Raw genomic sequence first — 15,379 nt, 5'->3', positions numbered from 1 at the left:
TCTATGCAATGACAGAAAAATTTGAATGATTAAAGATCTCAATAAACATAAAATATAGCTTAATAAAAATGTAATAAAAGTGGTCAGTGTTGCTTGGGAGTTATTTTTGTAGGTTATTTAGGTAATAATTTCTCTCTTAATGGTTGACTCATTGAATCTTTGACTGAATCACTTTCATTCACAGTACTCGCTAAAATGCTTTATTATTGAATCAGACATTTCTGCTTTGAAGCATTCAAGAATTTTTGTCAATAACAGATTAAAACAGATTAATTTTATAACATAATCATATTTTATGTTTAGGAAAATTGGAAAAAAAAAAACGAATTAGTTTTACTGAGTGTTTGGTAAGTTATATATATAATTTTTATAATTTTTATTATAGATAATGTAATTGCTTGACTCTGTACTAAAATTCTATATAAATCTCAATGCATAGACAAGAGAAATAAACAATTTTAGTTCTTTAAATTTGAGTCAAACATGACCTTTTAGCTTTATTTAAATAAATTAATAAATAAATGAATTAATTGATAAATAAAACACTTAAAATATTGAATATATGTATCAAAACATAAAACATTTCAAATAAGGACATGCAATATTTCAATTGATATTTATTTATTAATCAAATAATTGTTTCTTAAGCTTGTGCAGTTGTAACCTTTAGATGAAAAAGGAGATATTATGCGAAATGTCTGACAAAAATAATATGTATGTTAACAAAAATATATGTACAATTTACAACTTTATTTTATCATGAACTATTTTCTAACTCATTTTTTTTTCTTAGGCATGCACGTGCAATTGTGCAGAAAGTAAAAAAAAAAAACAGTATTATTCAGTAAAATATATTTTTAAAAATACTTCTCTGAATTGATTTATAAAAACACTGCTAAATTTATTTACAGTATTTAAGACAAATATAGTTAACTGCAATTAAATAACCTACAAAATGAACAGTTAATCCATTACTCCACTTTTTTAATGGTAAAGATTAATTACAGTAACCTGTTTACATTGTAACCATATATTTGTTATACTGTATGAACCATAATAAGGATATTTATGGTTGCTTTTGTCATTTTGGAGTTGTTAATTGGCCTGATAATTCATATTTGAAAAACATTTAGATTACAACAATGACAGTTTTCGTATATATAAAGCCTTGTGAAACTCATCACTCATTGTTTTATTGGCTTGCTAAATTCTGCAATTATAGATATGAAGCGTTGGATCAGCGAATCACCAATGTGTCCTGATCCATCACCTTCATATCTATACCCATTCATCCCCCCTCAGGGGTATGTGTGACGTTCACCCAATCTTGCAGTGGTTGGAGTGACTGGTTTGCCCATCCCCTGTTGCATGCTGGGATATGTAGCCCGCTAACATTAGCTTGATTTTCTGCAGATGGCGCTTGGCCACCCGCTCCATTCTCCTCCGGTCAGTGCCCCAGGCGGTGCAGTTTTAAAGTTTAAATCATCTCATCTCTTTCAGTTCCTCCTGCTCACCTCCAGACAGAATGGCCCTGGAGCTCAGAGATGATTAAAAAACAGATGATATAACGTCCAATCAAAAAGCAGCATTAGTCTAGTATACAGAGATGTTCATGAAAAAGATCTTATCTTAGTCTGAGTTTTGGAAGTGTTGGACTTTTCTATAACTTTTATAGAGTACGCTGTTCAAAAAATTCTGTAAAATTTACAGTGAAAAACCAGCAGCTGTGATTGCCAGAACTTTGCAGTTAAAATATGGTGAAAACCGTAAAATAAACCGTAAAAATTCTCAATTTGAACGGTAAACTACTGTATTTCATTATTTTATCATATATGGGACGTTCTACCAGAAACATACATTTGCACTTATAAAAAAACTGTGACAGGGCCTGACTTAAGCTTTTTGTCCTCAAAAAAGTCACACAAAAACAAGCATAAAATCATACAATTCAATAATAGAACACATCCTTGATCACTGTCATCCAGGGGCCTTGCTAGACATAAAGCTCTACTGGGGCACGTACATATATATATATATATATATATATACATACACACACACACACACACACACACACTCTATATATATATATATATATATATATATATATATATATATAAAATAAATATATTATATTTATTATAAATAAAAGTGTTCTTATTATTATACAATTATTCTTCTAAATAATCTTAAATGTAACTGGAAAACAATGTTAAGACAACTGGAGTGATATGCTAAGATCATTTAAGAAATTACTTTTGCATAAATATTAATTTCATTTGAATGAAATTCTATAAACAATTCAATAAAATACAAAAAAAAAGAAGATGTGTTATAGAATTATCTGTTGTAGACTTGTCACATGGCAGCTAATTAGGTTTATTAAGTCTTTACCTCCCTGACTCGTCATCCCTCCTTTTTGCTTCATACAAAAAAATCGATCAGGAGGCATGCTTAGTAAGATCACCATCATATTGTTTAAACTTTAGTTTTGTCGATTTGTAAAACAAAAAAGGCTGTTACGCTGGTTTTACAACGCATGAGCGGCGCGTAACTAGCCTGCTTTTTTGGCGAGCATGTTAACTACCGGGACTCGCACCAGCAGAAGAGCAGTGCGTGCGAGAGGCGCACGGGTTCTATGCGCACACGCGGAGATGCGTCAGTTTGCTTTTTGATTACATTGCTTTCACCAGCGTTATTTCGGTTGCACATAGAGAATAGTGTCTTTATTTCGGAATTACCACTCTTAATAAATACACTTGCATATGAAGTAAATTATATCTCAATGCATTTACTGGGGCACTGGAGATTTTTACTGGGGCACGTATTATTAATTGGGTCTAGCGACGCCCCTGCTGTCATCATCTCCTCCATCAAATGATGTCACTTCGAGTCATAACCGAGTCATAGAATTTTAAATTTAATATAAATGTGACAGAACTGACAGAAACATGGGGACAATTGTAAATTTATTTGTATTTTATATTTGTAGAATTTATTTATAATTTCATGTTTTTAATCAATTGACGTGAATGATAACTACTTAAACTTTGCTATATCTGAAGTACTTTTTCTAAATAACAGTTTTTAGCATAGCAAAACTACTAAAGCTGTAGGTTGAATTGGGCCGAGCACAAGGACAATGACAGGGTTTGTACATTTGTAAAGTGTTTTTAATTTAAAAAACAAAACAAATCTGAAAACTAAATAAATGACGTATTCCTTAACAGAACAACTCACAGAAATCAGCCATCAGTCCATTTTAGACATTTTTGAAATACTTTTTATTCACTTTATTTACGTTTTTATCTCATGGCCGTTTTCCACTGAGTGGTACGGTATGGTACGGTTCGGTACGTTTTTATGGCTGTTTCCACTGTCAAAAGGTACCTAACAGTGAACCAAGCATCAGGAATGCTGTTTCTCTGGAATGTTTTAAGAAACTCCTTAAGACTCACCTTTTTACCGTTGCTTTTAACTTAGATTGATTATTTTTGTTAATTTTATCATCCAATTGTATTAATAGTTCATATTTTATTGTGGTCGTTTTGTTTCTTGACTGTTTTTATTGTTCTGCTTTGTTTGTCTTGTATCTTTGTTAGCGCTTTGGGACTGAGAAAAGCGCATTATAAATAAAATGTATTATTATTATTATTATTATTAACCGTACCATAACACTTTGTAGGCACCCTTTGCAAAGTGTATCTAGCATGACGGAGCTAGATGCACAGCTGAACGCTATTGATTTACAGAGAAGCGCCACTCGCACATACACAAGCAGAAGAATGAAAACAAAGAAACCGCCATTTTTAAATACACAGCCGAGACATTACACTGTAATAATATGTGTATAATGATGGTTGACTCAAGCTCAAACAAACCTTGTCATTGTCTTGATGAACACAAAGCCAAGAAGAACAAAATCTGCCGTGTTCTGTTTTTGTCTTACGAGCCCGTCTAAAAGTTCGAGCGGTTTCACTGTCTTCAGGGAGATCGCGATCGCTCGAGTGCACGCCTATATTTGAAATAACGAACTTCTTGAGCTGATGATAATAACGTGCGGATGATTATTGAAGTGCTTCTGACACTCTATCCATAAACAGACAAACGCGAGAGTGAAGCGTGAAAAAACGGAGTGAATGATTCTTTCAGCAACCTAAAACATGAACAAACCACCATGTTTAACTATTATCATCACCTTTTGCGCTATTATGAACTCAGAATGACGGAATTACTCTCTAACAGAGGTTACATGTGCTGAAGATTAAAGACACATATGAGAGGTTTGCTCTGACTGTGGGCTACAGTATATGTTGCGTGTTGTTTTTGAACCCAAAGAAGGACTAAATGTATGCTGTGTAATGTTTTTCTGCAACTGAATACATATCGGAGACTTAAGGGGCTGTATGTGCTCATATATGTTGCATTTATTTATTTACTTTATATAATCGCAGACGTCACAGTAGGCTATTTCACACCGTCGTTGATCTGCTGTTATAATCAAATCATGTTCATAGAAAGGTTAGTAATGAACATTTATACACAAGTATAGATGTGTATAAACCCTCTGTTTTGTGAGAAGTGCTTCTTATATGATATGTAAACCACCCGTACAGCTTTACGTTGACATTTCTTCGAGCCAGAATGACGTCGAGAGAAATTTTCTGCCGTACACCACCCTCTTGGTTGGCTTTAGGCAGTGGAAGCGCAAACCTGATCAAGGTGACTTGTACCACACTGTACCTCTCAGTTGAAACGGGCCATTAGGGACAGATAATGTTCGCTTTTGGTAGAATGTCCCATATTATATACCAGTGTTTTGAAGTATGAATGTCTACATATCATAACTTTTGTTACACAGATGAAAACACAACCAGAAAATCATGTGATGAGCCAAAGCTGATCACAAACAACTTTTCTCAGGAGCAGAGAAGCATACTAATGTATAAAATAACTACTAAGTACAATCATGGTAACACACATGCAATTTAAATAATGCAATACACATTATTTATCAACATTAGATGCCAAATAAAAATCTCATGTATGTCACTGATGAGAAAAAATAACTAAAAAGACCAGTTTTGTCAACAAAAAGGCATAAGAAGTGAAGTGTCATGCAGGGAATTCTGGGAAAGTCAATTTATGGTTATTAACCGTACATATATTAAGGGAACGTACTGTTAACCCAGTTACAGGTTTTTGCTTTAGCATTTTTTACTGTTGAAATTACGGTCATTTTTTACAGTGTAATGTTAGTTAGTGGATTTTAAGTGACATTGCATCTGCCAATGTGTGTTGAGCGTGATGAGATGCAGTTAATATATCACTGTGTGTCTGTGTGAGTGACTGTCTGTCTCTCTGTTCTGTCTCTCTTCAGTGAGCTGTTAGAGCTTGAGTAGAGCAGGTGTGTAGACGTCAGACAGGCTGCATGACCTCATCTCAGCCCTGCCCAGCGCTGGCTCACTGACTGACTGAATTACTTTCACTTTATCCTTTCCTTCTTAAAACCTCTTTTTATTATCTTATTTTCTTTTTCTTCCTTTTTATCTTATCTTATTTAGGTACATTTCTTTTCTTATTACTTTTTTCTGCGTTCCTTTCTGTTAAAACTTTTTTGGTACATATCTTTTCTTACATTTTTGTTTTTTAATTCGGCTTTCCTTCCTGTTCCTGTTTTTTTTTTTAAATCTTATTTTAATTTTTGGTAAAATTATTTCTCTCTTTTTACTTTTCCTTCTGCTTTCCTTCCTGTTCCAAGTTGTTGTTTTTTTATCTTTTTTTGTTACATTTGTTTCTTTTTTATTTTCCATAATTTTGGCTATTTTTAGACTGTTTTATCCTTTTTTTTCTTGCCTTTTTTCCTCTCATCCCTCCCTCCCATCACTTCTTTCTTTCTTTGTTTGTTTGTTTGTTTGTTTGTTTCTTTCTTTCTTTCTTTCTTTCTTTCTTTCTTTCTTTCTATCTTTCTTTTTTCTTTCTTTCTACATTTCTTAATTTCTTTCAATATTTTTATTTCTTCTTTATTTTCTTTTTGTCTTTCATTTCTTTTTTCTTTCTTCCTGAATTTCTTTCTTTATATTTTTTCTTTCTTTCTGAATTTTTTTCTTTCTTTTATTTCTTTCTATCATTTCTTTCTATCATTTCTTTCTGCATTTCTTTTGTTTCTTTCTTTCTTTCTGAATTTCCTCCTTTCTGAATTTCTATCTGCATTCCTTTCTGCATTTTTTCTTTCTATCTTTCTTTCTTTCTATCTTTCTTTCTTTCTATCTTTCTTTCTTTCTTTCTTTCTTTCTTTCTTTCTTTCTTTCTTTCTTTCTTTCTTTCATTTTTTTCTGAATTTCCTTCTTTCTGAATTTCTTTTTGCATTTCTTTCTTTCTGAGTTTCTTTCTTTTCTATATTTATTCCTTGCTTGTTTTTCTTTTCTTTCTACTTTTCTTCCTTTTTTATTTTTGGGTTACTTTCTACTACTTGGGTTTCTTATGTTTTTTTTTTCTCTCAGTCCTACCTTTTGTTTTCCATCCATCATTTTTCTTTCATTATTATATTTCTTCCCTATTTATTTCCTTGTTTTTATTTCAACTTTGCTTTTCCCATTGATTCTTCCTTCTTTTTTTATTTATTTTCTATCTAATTTGTCTTTTAAATGTTCTGCTTTTTACCTAGCTTTCTCCTTTATTCCTTCTTTCTTTCTGTAAATTTTCCTTTTACTTTTTTGTACCTTTCTCCCTTGCTTTCTTTTTCTTAGAAATTTCTATATTCCTTCCATGTTTGTTTTTCTTTCTTTTTTTTCTTCCTTCTTTGCTTAATTTTTCCTTTCTTTCTCGCCTTCTTTTCGCCTTTTCTCTTTTCTCTCTCCTGTGTTTATTCGTTTTTTCCTTCCTCACTGTTTTCTTTCACCGTCTTGTTTTTCCTTCATTCCTTTTCTTTCATCCTTTCTTCCTTCTTGTTTCTTTGCTTCCTTCCAAACCTTTCTGTCATTTTTTTTTCCTTCTGTTGGTTTTCTTTGCTTTGTTTTCCTTTCATCTCATTCTTAATTCTTCTCCTTCTTTGATTGGACACTCGTCTGTTCTCCTGCATTGGACTGTGAGAGCGCCCTCGAGTGGTGTCTCTTGTTCAGTGCTCATGCATGGAGATGCTCTGCAAAACTGAGTTCCTTCAAGTCTTGTTGCTGTTATTGCAAGAAAGTGTCTTCCAGAAAGACTTTGTATGTTTGAAAGCGTGCGCACATGTGCCTGATCGCTTAACGCATGCACCATCAAATGCAACGGCTGCAAACTGCATCTTATCATTTCTGCTTCTCATGCAAATGCAAACAGTTTATGTTGAGGGTTTTCAGGCCGTGTGAGTGAAGCCATGTCTGTCTGGAGTCTGTTCTTTCTGCACAGATAAAGGATTAATCTTTTTTTCTGACTATATGCTGGATTTTCTCCCCACTGTGTGAGTGTTTAAATGTTGTTGAATGGGTTTGGATTTGTGTTCTTTCAGGGTCGAGAATGGATTTGTTCTCAAACCAAATGTGCGGATGTCTATTTGGTGCATGTTTAGCATGTTTATCTTACATTTAAAACACTCTGTTTGCAGAAAAATAAATAAATAAAGGGGTTATGTCATTAGTTGACATATTTATGTAGTGGAAAGATGATTTAATTCAATTCATCTTCATTTCTGTAGTGCTTTTACAATGTAGATTGCTTAACATTAACATTAACATTGCTTAACATTGAAGTTCTAGTAAATTGAAACAGTGTCAGTCCAGTTTTCATAGTTGAAGTTCAGTTTAGTTCAGTTCAGTGTGGTTTCATTTTTACTGCTGAAAGTCCAAACACTGAAGAGCAAATCCATCGATGCGCAGCTCAACAAATCCCAACCAAGCAAGCCAGTGACAGGACTCTTTAAATAAATGCAAATAACTTTAATAAGTCATTAAAATGATTTGTTTTTGCTTATTGCTAAAAGTTGCCAGGTTGCTACTAGTATCTTTATAATCTAATGACTGAAAATGGGAAATTTTGTTAGAAGGAAACTGGAAAATTGGGAATATAATCCAGTTAATTTAGATTTTATTGAGTATTTTTGTAGTTCTGCCCTATATACATTTCTGGAGATTGCAAAGTATGTAGCCAGAGGTATGTATGGCTGCATTTCATCTTTAAAATGAATGCTATGTGGCGGTATGGCACTGTTCCTTTTCGCGCTTACCAGCTGACCGTTACCGGTTTGTCCAGTGTCTTGCTGTGTACATCGACAAACTTGTGATGTTGAGCGGTGTTGATTGCTACGACAGGGTTTGGGTCCGGCAAAGAACATTTCCAGAAAGCGGGTAAGACAAAAACAAAAGCCAAATAACAGGGTGAGAATGTAGTAAAATCTGAAAATTGGGTAAAAATCAGGCTGCCGCAAGGGCTTTTCTTTTTCTGGATTGCTTTTGAAAACGAGAGAAATTTGAGATCTGAAAAAGCGTACACAGCAGCCTCTGGTGGATTTACACGAGAAGAGCATGCGCGAATGGCACTCGCGAGAGAAATTTGAGATCTGAAAAAGCGTAAATAGCGGTCTCTGGTGGACTTTCGCAATAACAGCAGGCGCGAATGGCACTCGTAAGAAAAATTTGAGATCTGAAAAAGCATACATAGCGGCCTCTGGTGGATTTACGCAATAACAGCCAGCGCGAATGGCACTCGTGAGAGAAATTTGAGATCTGAAAAAGTGTACAAAGCGGCCTCTGGTGGATTTACGCAATAACAGCAGGCGCGAATGGCACTCAAGAGAGAAATTTGAGATCTGAAAAAGCGTAGACAGCAGCCTCTGGTGGATTTACGTGAGATGAACAGGTGCGAATGGCACTCAAGAGAGGAATTTGAGATCTAAAAAAGCGTACACACCAGCCTCTGGTGGATTCACATTAGAAGAACAGGCGTGAATAGCACTCGCGTGTGAAATTTGAGATCTGACTATTTACTATGTGCTAAAACACCAAGATGAAGAGGTAAAATAAGAGAAAGGTAAATAAGATAAATTTAAAAGAAAAATAAAAGACAAATGCAAAATCATCTTCATAAAGGTTTAAAACCCTGATGTTTTTAGCTTTAGCATTTTCACTGTGCCGTTCCTTGTCCTGAACCCGTACACAGTGGCCTCTGGTGGATTCCTGAAAACAAAACCGGCAAAAAAATAGCATACCTCCTGGGATATTTTAGTGCTCTCCAGAAATGTATATACGGGTACGTATTAAGAATAAGCCTGGATTGGAAAATGGTGTTGTTAGTCAATTTATAATCCTTTTTGTTGTTACACTCTAAAAAAAATTATTCATTGGATTTACTATATATTTTTAAGGCAAGTGGTTGCAAACAATTTATATGGGCTGAATTTGAACAAATAAATTAAATGTAGTAATGTTCAACTTAATTGGTTAGTTTAAATTCAGCCCGTATAAATTATTTGTAATCACTTACCTTAAAAATATATAGTAAATCCAATGAATATTTTTTTCAGTGCAGGTTTGTTAGTTGACATGAATGTAGAAGAGTATCAATTTCATAATGTGGCATTAGGGGTTTGTTTTACTTGTCTGTTCTTGTTGCTTAGCATTTTTTTTTGGGATACATTCCTGTGTGTGTGTGTGTACTGTACTGTACTGTATGTTGAATGCTGTCTGCAGCCGATTATGTAATCCACGAAATAGAAATAAGGTCACATGACGGACCTCTGTGTTATGTAAGCCCCTTATGTGAATCTAGTCCTGTTTGTCTCTGGTCATTGGTTATTTTTCAGTCAGTTCTGCAAGGAGGATTGTCTGTTGTAGCCGTTTAAGCCATTTTGCTGTCGGGTATAAATGCCATTCTCGAGTGTGTGATGACATGAGAGTTTGCGAATGTTGTGAATGCGTTTAAAAGCATAAGTGGCTGTGCTAACGTCATGTGTGAGAGATTAATTCAGGTCTTTGATTTTAAAGCCCACAGAGGCACCTCAGGTGGATGAGTCGGGGGTAAGAATTTCTGCCCCTCTTGGGCTCTCTTGCCCAGTTTTACAGTCTGCATTCTTTTTCAGGTTTCCGTTTGAGTTTTGAAATCTTGATTAAAACATTGTTGCCTCTCATCTTAACCCACCCCGACTTCAATTTGATCTTTGATTTCATTTGCTTTGGTTTTGCTTTGACTCTTTTGTCGATTAAGGGAGTGTCACCCAAACGTGACAAACTGTGTGTGTGTGTGTGTGAGTGTGTGTGTGTGGGGTTATCAGCCCCTCACGTTTGTAGAGCTGACACTGCTGCATGGTTAAAGGGCCCCTGTGGTCAGATTAGGTCGGATTGGACCAGGTAAGCTTGTGACCTCAAACTGACCTTTCCCCTATATAAGGTTTAGGGGCCCGATGTAAGTTGGCATGAAGTAACTTTGGGTCAAGATAGCCATGCTTGCGCTGATGCGTGCAGTCAAGTATGGCAAGGTTTTTCTGTTTTTTATCCAGCATGCACCCCTCTGCCCCTTCCTCTCCTCTCTAGGTTATAAGCATGAAACACAGGGTCTCTGGTAGTGTTTCTGGATCAGTCAAACCAGCTGTTTTTAAAAGGTCAATTCTAAATTAAACAATCTAAAATCAAACAAAGTGCTCAGGGGTAGCTCAAATAATGTGTTGGTTCACTTTGGCTAGGGGATTCATCAGAATAAACAGTAAAAATCAGTCCAAGGCACTCGAGAAATGTGTAAAAAATACTAAAACCCTTTATTGACATGGCTATTCCTTGATTGGAAGCTTGAATTGATACATTTTGGCTGCTAATGGGTAACAAATGATCCCTGCTAAATGTATTATTCTGCCCTCTGCTGGTCAGACTGCCTTAATACAGCCAGATGCCCTGTGTTAGATCTTTTCTCTGATTAGTTCACTAATGCTGACTCCACCCTCACAGAACACTGAGGACAGCGCTCGCATTTCCATCACTTTCTTCCGTCTTTTTCGAGTGATGCGATTGGTCAAGCTGCTGAGCAGAGGGGAGGGAATTCGGACCCTACTCTGGACCTTTATCAAGTCCTTCCAGGTCTGATTATTATTATTTTTTTATTGTATGTATATATATATATATATATATATATATATATATATATATATATATATATATATATATATATATATATATATATATAGATGAGCAATATATCACACGAGTAGCAGTGTGATGTGGCTGTATATCAGCACTGGTGGGAGGCGTGCGTTGACACAAAGCCGCAGGCCGAGTGCCTTAGTGTCCTACCAGTGACGATATACAGCCATATCGGACTGCTTCGAGTGTGATATTGCAATTATGCAACAGTTTGACGGCACAATCGTGCATACAAAAAATAAAATCAAACACAGAATCTAAAAACCCTTTTGTATGAGGAACTACTTTTTTCCACAGAAGCTGTTACTAATTCACCAACGTCACTTTAGAGCTAGTATTTGAATGATTCTCTAGCGTCTAGATCCTCTAGTAATGTCTAAAGTGATGACAAAACAGGTGATTTTGCTCACATTTTAAGATTATAAGGCATATAATGTTTATAATGAAATGCCATATCAGTCTACACAGATTTCCTAGTATTTCTCTGTTGCAATCGGTCGATCACAATATTACTGTGGTATAAATACAGCACTACAACATACAAAAGAGAGAGGTTGACTAAGAAAGTAATTTACCTGTTTAATAATGATTTGATCAGCTGTGGTTATAAATTACGTTGTTTTTCTCTTAGGGCTTAGTATATGGTCTCTGTCACCATCTTATGGATGAACATCGTCAACTGTCTTTGCTCAAAGACAGACTAATGGCTGCCGACGCGGTGTCTCTCAGAAATGATCAATATTTTAAAATAGGCACTGTCCTTATAAATAAACTGCATAGTTGCAATCTAAACAACTACATTCTTGAATAAAAAGCCTTAAAAGTACATTATGTTGTCCAACAGGAGCAATATTTGTCAAACTGTAGAGTGTCCTATGCTTGTCGCTGTATGTGGGCGGAGTAATACAAAATGGTAAAGGGTGAAGAGGCGGTATAAGTGCTGTTACTGGCAGAATATCCCACGGCTACCAACCAATCAAGAATTAGATAGAACTGTTGTATATATTTATTCTTTCATTTATTTGCTATTTGGTTTAGTTCCTTTATTAATCTGGGGTCGCCACAGCAGAATGAACCGCCAGCTTATCCAGCATATGTTTTACGTAGCAGATGCCTTTCCAGCTGCAACCCATCAACGGGAAAGATCGATACACACTCATTCATACACATACACTACGGCCTATTTTAGCTAACCCAATTCACCTGTACCGCATGTCTTTGGACTGTGGGGGAAACCGGAGCACCCGGAAGAAACCCACACGAACACGGGGAGAACATGTAAACTCCACACAGAAATGCCAACAGACCGAGCCAAGGCTCGGACCAGCAACCTTCTTGCTGTGAGACGATTGTGCTGCCCACTGCGCCATAATATATATATATATTTAATGCTAGGCAAATTTTTTTCATGTACTGGCAGTGATCAATCATTGATTACAATCTTTGGTTGTAAATTTGCATTGTTTAAGTTTATTTAAATTTAAATAGGTAAAATAAAAAATTTTTAATAAATATTTTAAATGCTAAAATGTTATTGGAATTTTTTTCTAGTTGTTTATACACTTATACCTTTTAAATAAAATCATTATTGATTTTTGTGCATAATGCAATTAATTGCAGACAACCATGCGATTAATCACGAGTAAAAAAAGGTAAAAAAAAATAATTCTGAATTATCTTGACGTCTTTTTCCCCTGGGTTTTATCACAAATGCAATTTATTAGACAAGGTATTCGTTACATTATACGTTTGCAATTTTTTTTTATATATATTCTTGTATTCTATATATTATTATGTTCTTATATAAAAAATATTATGCTTAGTATGTGCTTAGTAGTATTAGTATAATTAAAAAAATTATAATATATAATAATATAATAATGTAATATATAATAATAATAATAATAATAATATATTTAAATACCATAATAAATTACACATTTTTTATATCCTTTTTTCAGGCCCTGCCATATGTTGCTTTGCTGATAGCCATGCTCTTCTTCATCTACGCTGTCATTGGCATGCAGGTGAGTCTCATAATAGATTTCAAGTGCAAAATTAGATTTTTTTTATTTAATATTGTGGTTATATTTTTTCCTCCCACACATGAAAAATGACTTTTAAGAAAACATTCAAAGCATTTAAAGCATTTCACATTTTTGAAATATCAAAAAGGAATGTATAGCTAATCTGCTGTTTATTTTGAAGATTGTTTACAGTTTTGATGCTCTGTAGACTGTTTTTATCTGCTCTTGATATTTTACCTAAAATGCAAATCACACATGTTTGGTTTACTTGAAAACACATGATGTGCACAAATCGTATGGTTGACATTTTAGCAAGGCACAGAGCAACTTTATTTACCATCAGAGAACTTCACTCTGTTATTCAGGTGTTTGGGAAAATTGCCATGGTGGATCACACTCAAATCAACAGGAACAACAACTTTCAGACGTTCCCTCAGGCTGTGCTTCTGCTCTTCAGGTCAGGGAACGGCATAGTGAATATACTAAAGCTAAAAACATCAGGGTTTTAAACCTTTATGAAGATGCTTTTGCATTTATCTTTTATTTTTCTCTTAAATATGTCTTATTTATACCTTTCTTTTATTTGACCTGTTGGTGTTTTAGCACATAGTAGACTTTGTGATAATATTTGAGGTTATTGAATGTTTTGCTGTTTTTGGGTGTAGATGTGCTACGGGTGAAGCCTGGCAGGACATTATGTTAGCATGTATGCCAGGCAAGCTGTGTGACCCGGAGTCAGACTATAATCCTGGGGAAGAAATGACCTGCGGGAGCAGCTTCGCCATCATCTACTTCATCACCTTCTACATGCTCTGCGCCTTCCTGGTACACACACACACACTAACTGGATTGTTTTTAGAGTTCCTAGAATAATATAATGTATAATATCACCTGTCTATATTTTTTTATTCATTCATTCATTTTCTTTTTTTCGGCTTAAGCCCTGCTCACACTGTGAGATTTCAGCCATAATTTAGGCATCTGAGACAAATTTGGGAAATCCTAAAAGATTCCTGAAATCCTAGGCTCAAATCTGTGGTCTTTGATCGTTGGTTTAACATGTTCACTGACAGCCGCTTAGTGCTTGTTGCGATCAGATGTTTCCTATGATGAAGTTCTGTCAGTGTCAGAAGATTTCAGACACTTTCCTGCAGTGTGACAACAGCTGCAATGAGCGTCAATCCAAGAACCAATAGGAGCGCAGAATCTGATGACGTAATCCATGCAACAATTCAAATAACCACAGGGAAATGTCAAAACAAAATGTTTTTTTCTTCCTGGTTATATTATTGAGGCGTGCTGTGTGCAAAATTACTGCTACAGATTACAATCGTTTAGGATTATAAAAAATATCGCACAGTGTGAGTCGGCCTTTAGTCCCTTTATTAATCTGGGATCGCCACAGGGGAGTGAACCGGCAATTGATCCAGTTTATGTTTTATGCAGCGGATGCCCTTCCAGCTGCAACCCATCACTGGGAAACACCCATACACACTCATTCATACACATACACTACGGCCAATTTAGCTTACCCAATTATTCTACAGTAGTTGTCTTTGGACCTGTGGTAGTACTTGGAGGAAACCCATGCGAACACGGGGAGAACATGCAAACTCCACACAGAAATGCCAGTTGACCCAGCCGAGGCTCGAACTTTCTTGCTGTGAGGTGATTGTGCTACCCACTGCGTTGCCCCTTATTTTATTTTATTTTATTTTTATTTTTAAAAATTTGATTATTTTTTTAAATTGATTTATTCTTTTATTTAGAAAAGTACATTTTTATTAATTATTAATTATTTAGTTTTCTTTTGTTTTCTTTTATTTTTATTTTTTATTTGTTTATTTATAAAATTTTTGTTTATTTTATTTAATTTTTTTATTTATTATTATTTTTTGTTTTGTTTTATTTTATTTTATTTTTTGTTTTGTTTTAATGTTTTTAATTTTATTTATTTATTTTGGCGACATGGTGGCGCAGTGGGTAGGTTGCGTAAAACATATGCTGGATAAGCTGGCGGTTCATTCCGCTGTGGCGACCCCTGATTAATAAAGGGACTAAACCAAAAAGAAAATGAATGAATGAATGAATTTATTTATGTAATCTATTTGTATTTATTTATTTATTACATTTTTTTTTATTCTATTTTTTGTTTAGTTTTGTTTCATTATTTTTTTTTTATTTTATTGAATATTTTATTTTAGAGAATTGTTTTATTTTTATTTATTCATTTAATATTTTATTTTA

At 34.6% G+C, this 15,379-nt stretch overlaps 1 protein-coding gene across 1 annotated transcript in view; it reads left to right on the top strand.

Moving 5' to 3' along the window:
- cacna1da (calcium channel, voltage-dependent, L type, alpha 1D subunit, a) overlaps positions 1-15,379 on the top strand; it is a 173,469-nt gene that overhangs the window by 132,326 nt on the left and 25,764 nt on the right. The window contains exons 30-34 of the mRNA XM_056468396.1: positions 9,960-9,992; positions 10,914-11,042; positions 13,067-13,132; positions 13,498-13,589; positions 13,798-13,957. Coding sequence (XP_056324371.1) covers positions 9,960-9,992; positions 10,914-11,042; positions 13,067-13,132; positions 13,498-13,589; positions 13,798-13,957 — 480 coding nt within the window. The remainder of the gene's footprint in view (positions 1-9,959; positions 9,993-10,913; positions 11,043-13,066; positions 13,133-13,497; positions 13,590-13,797; positions 13,958-15,379) is intronic.

The sequence above is a fragment of the Danio aesculapii genome, chromosome 11 (genome assembly GCF_903798145.1).
Source record: "Danio aesculapii chromosome 11, fDanAes4.1, whole genome shotgun sequence".
Taxonomy (NCBI): domain Eukaryota; kingdom Metazoa; phylum Chordata; class Actinopteri; order Cypriniformes; family Danionidae; genus Danio; species Danio aesculapii.
Note: the sequence above shows the minus strand (reverse complement) of the source record. Positions and strands in the feature narration are given on the sequence as shown.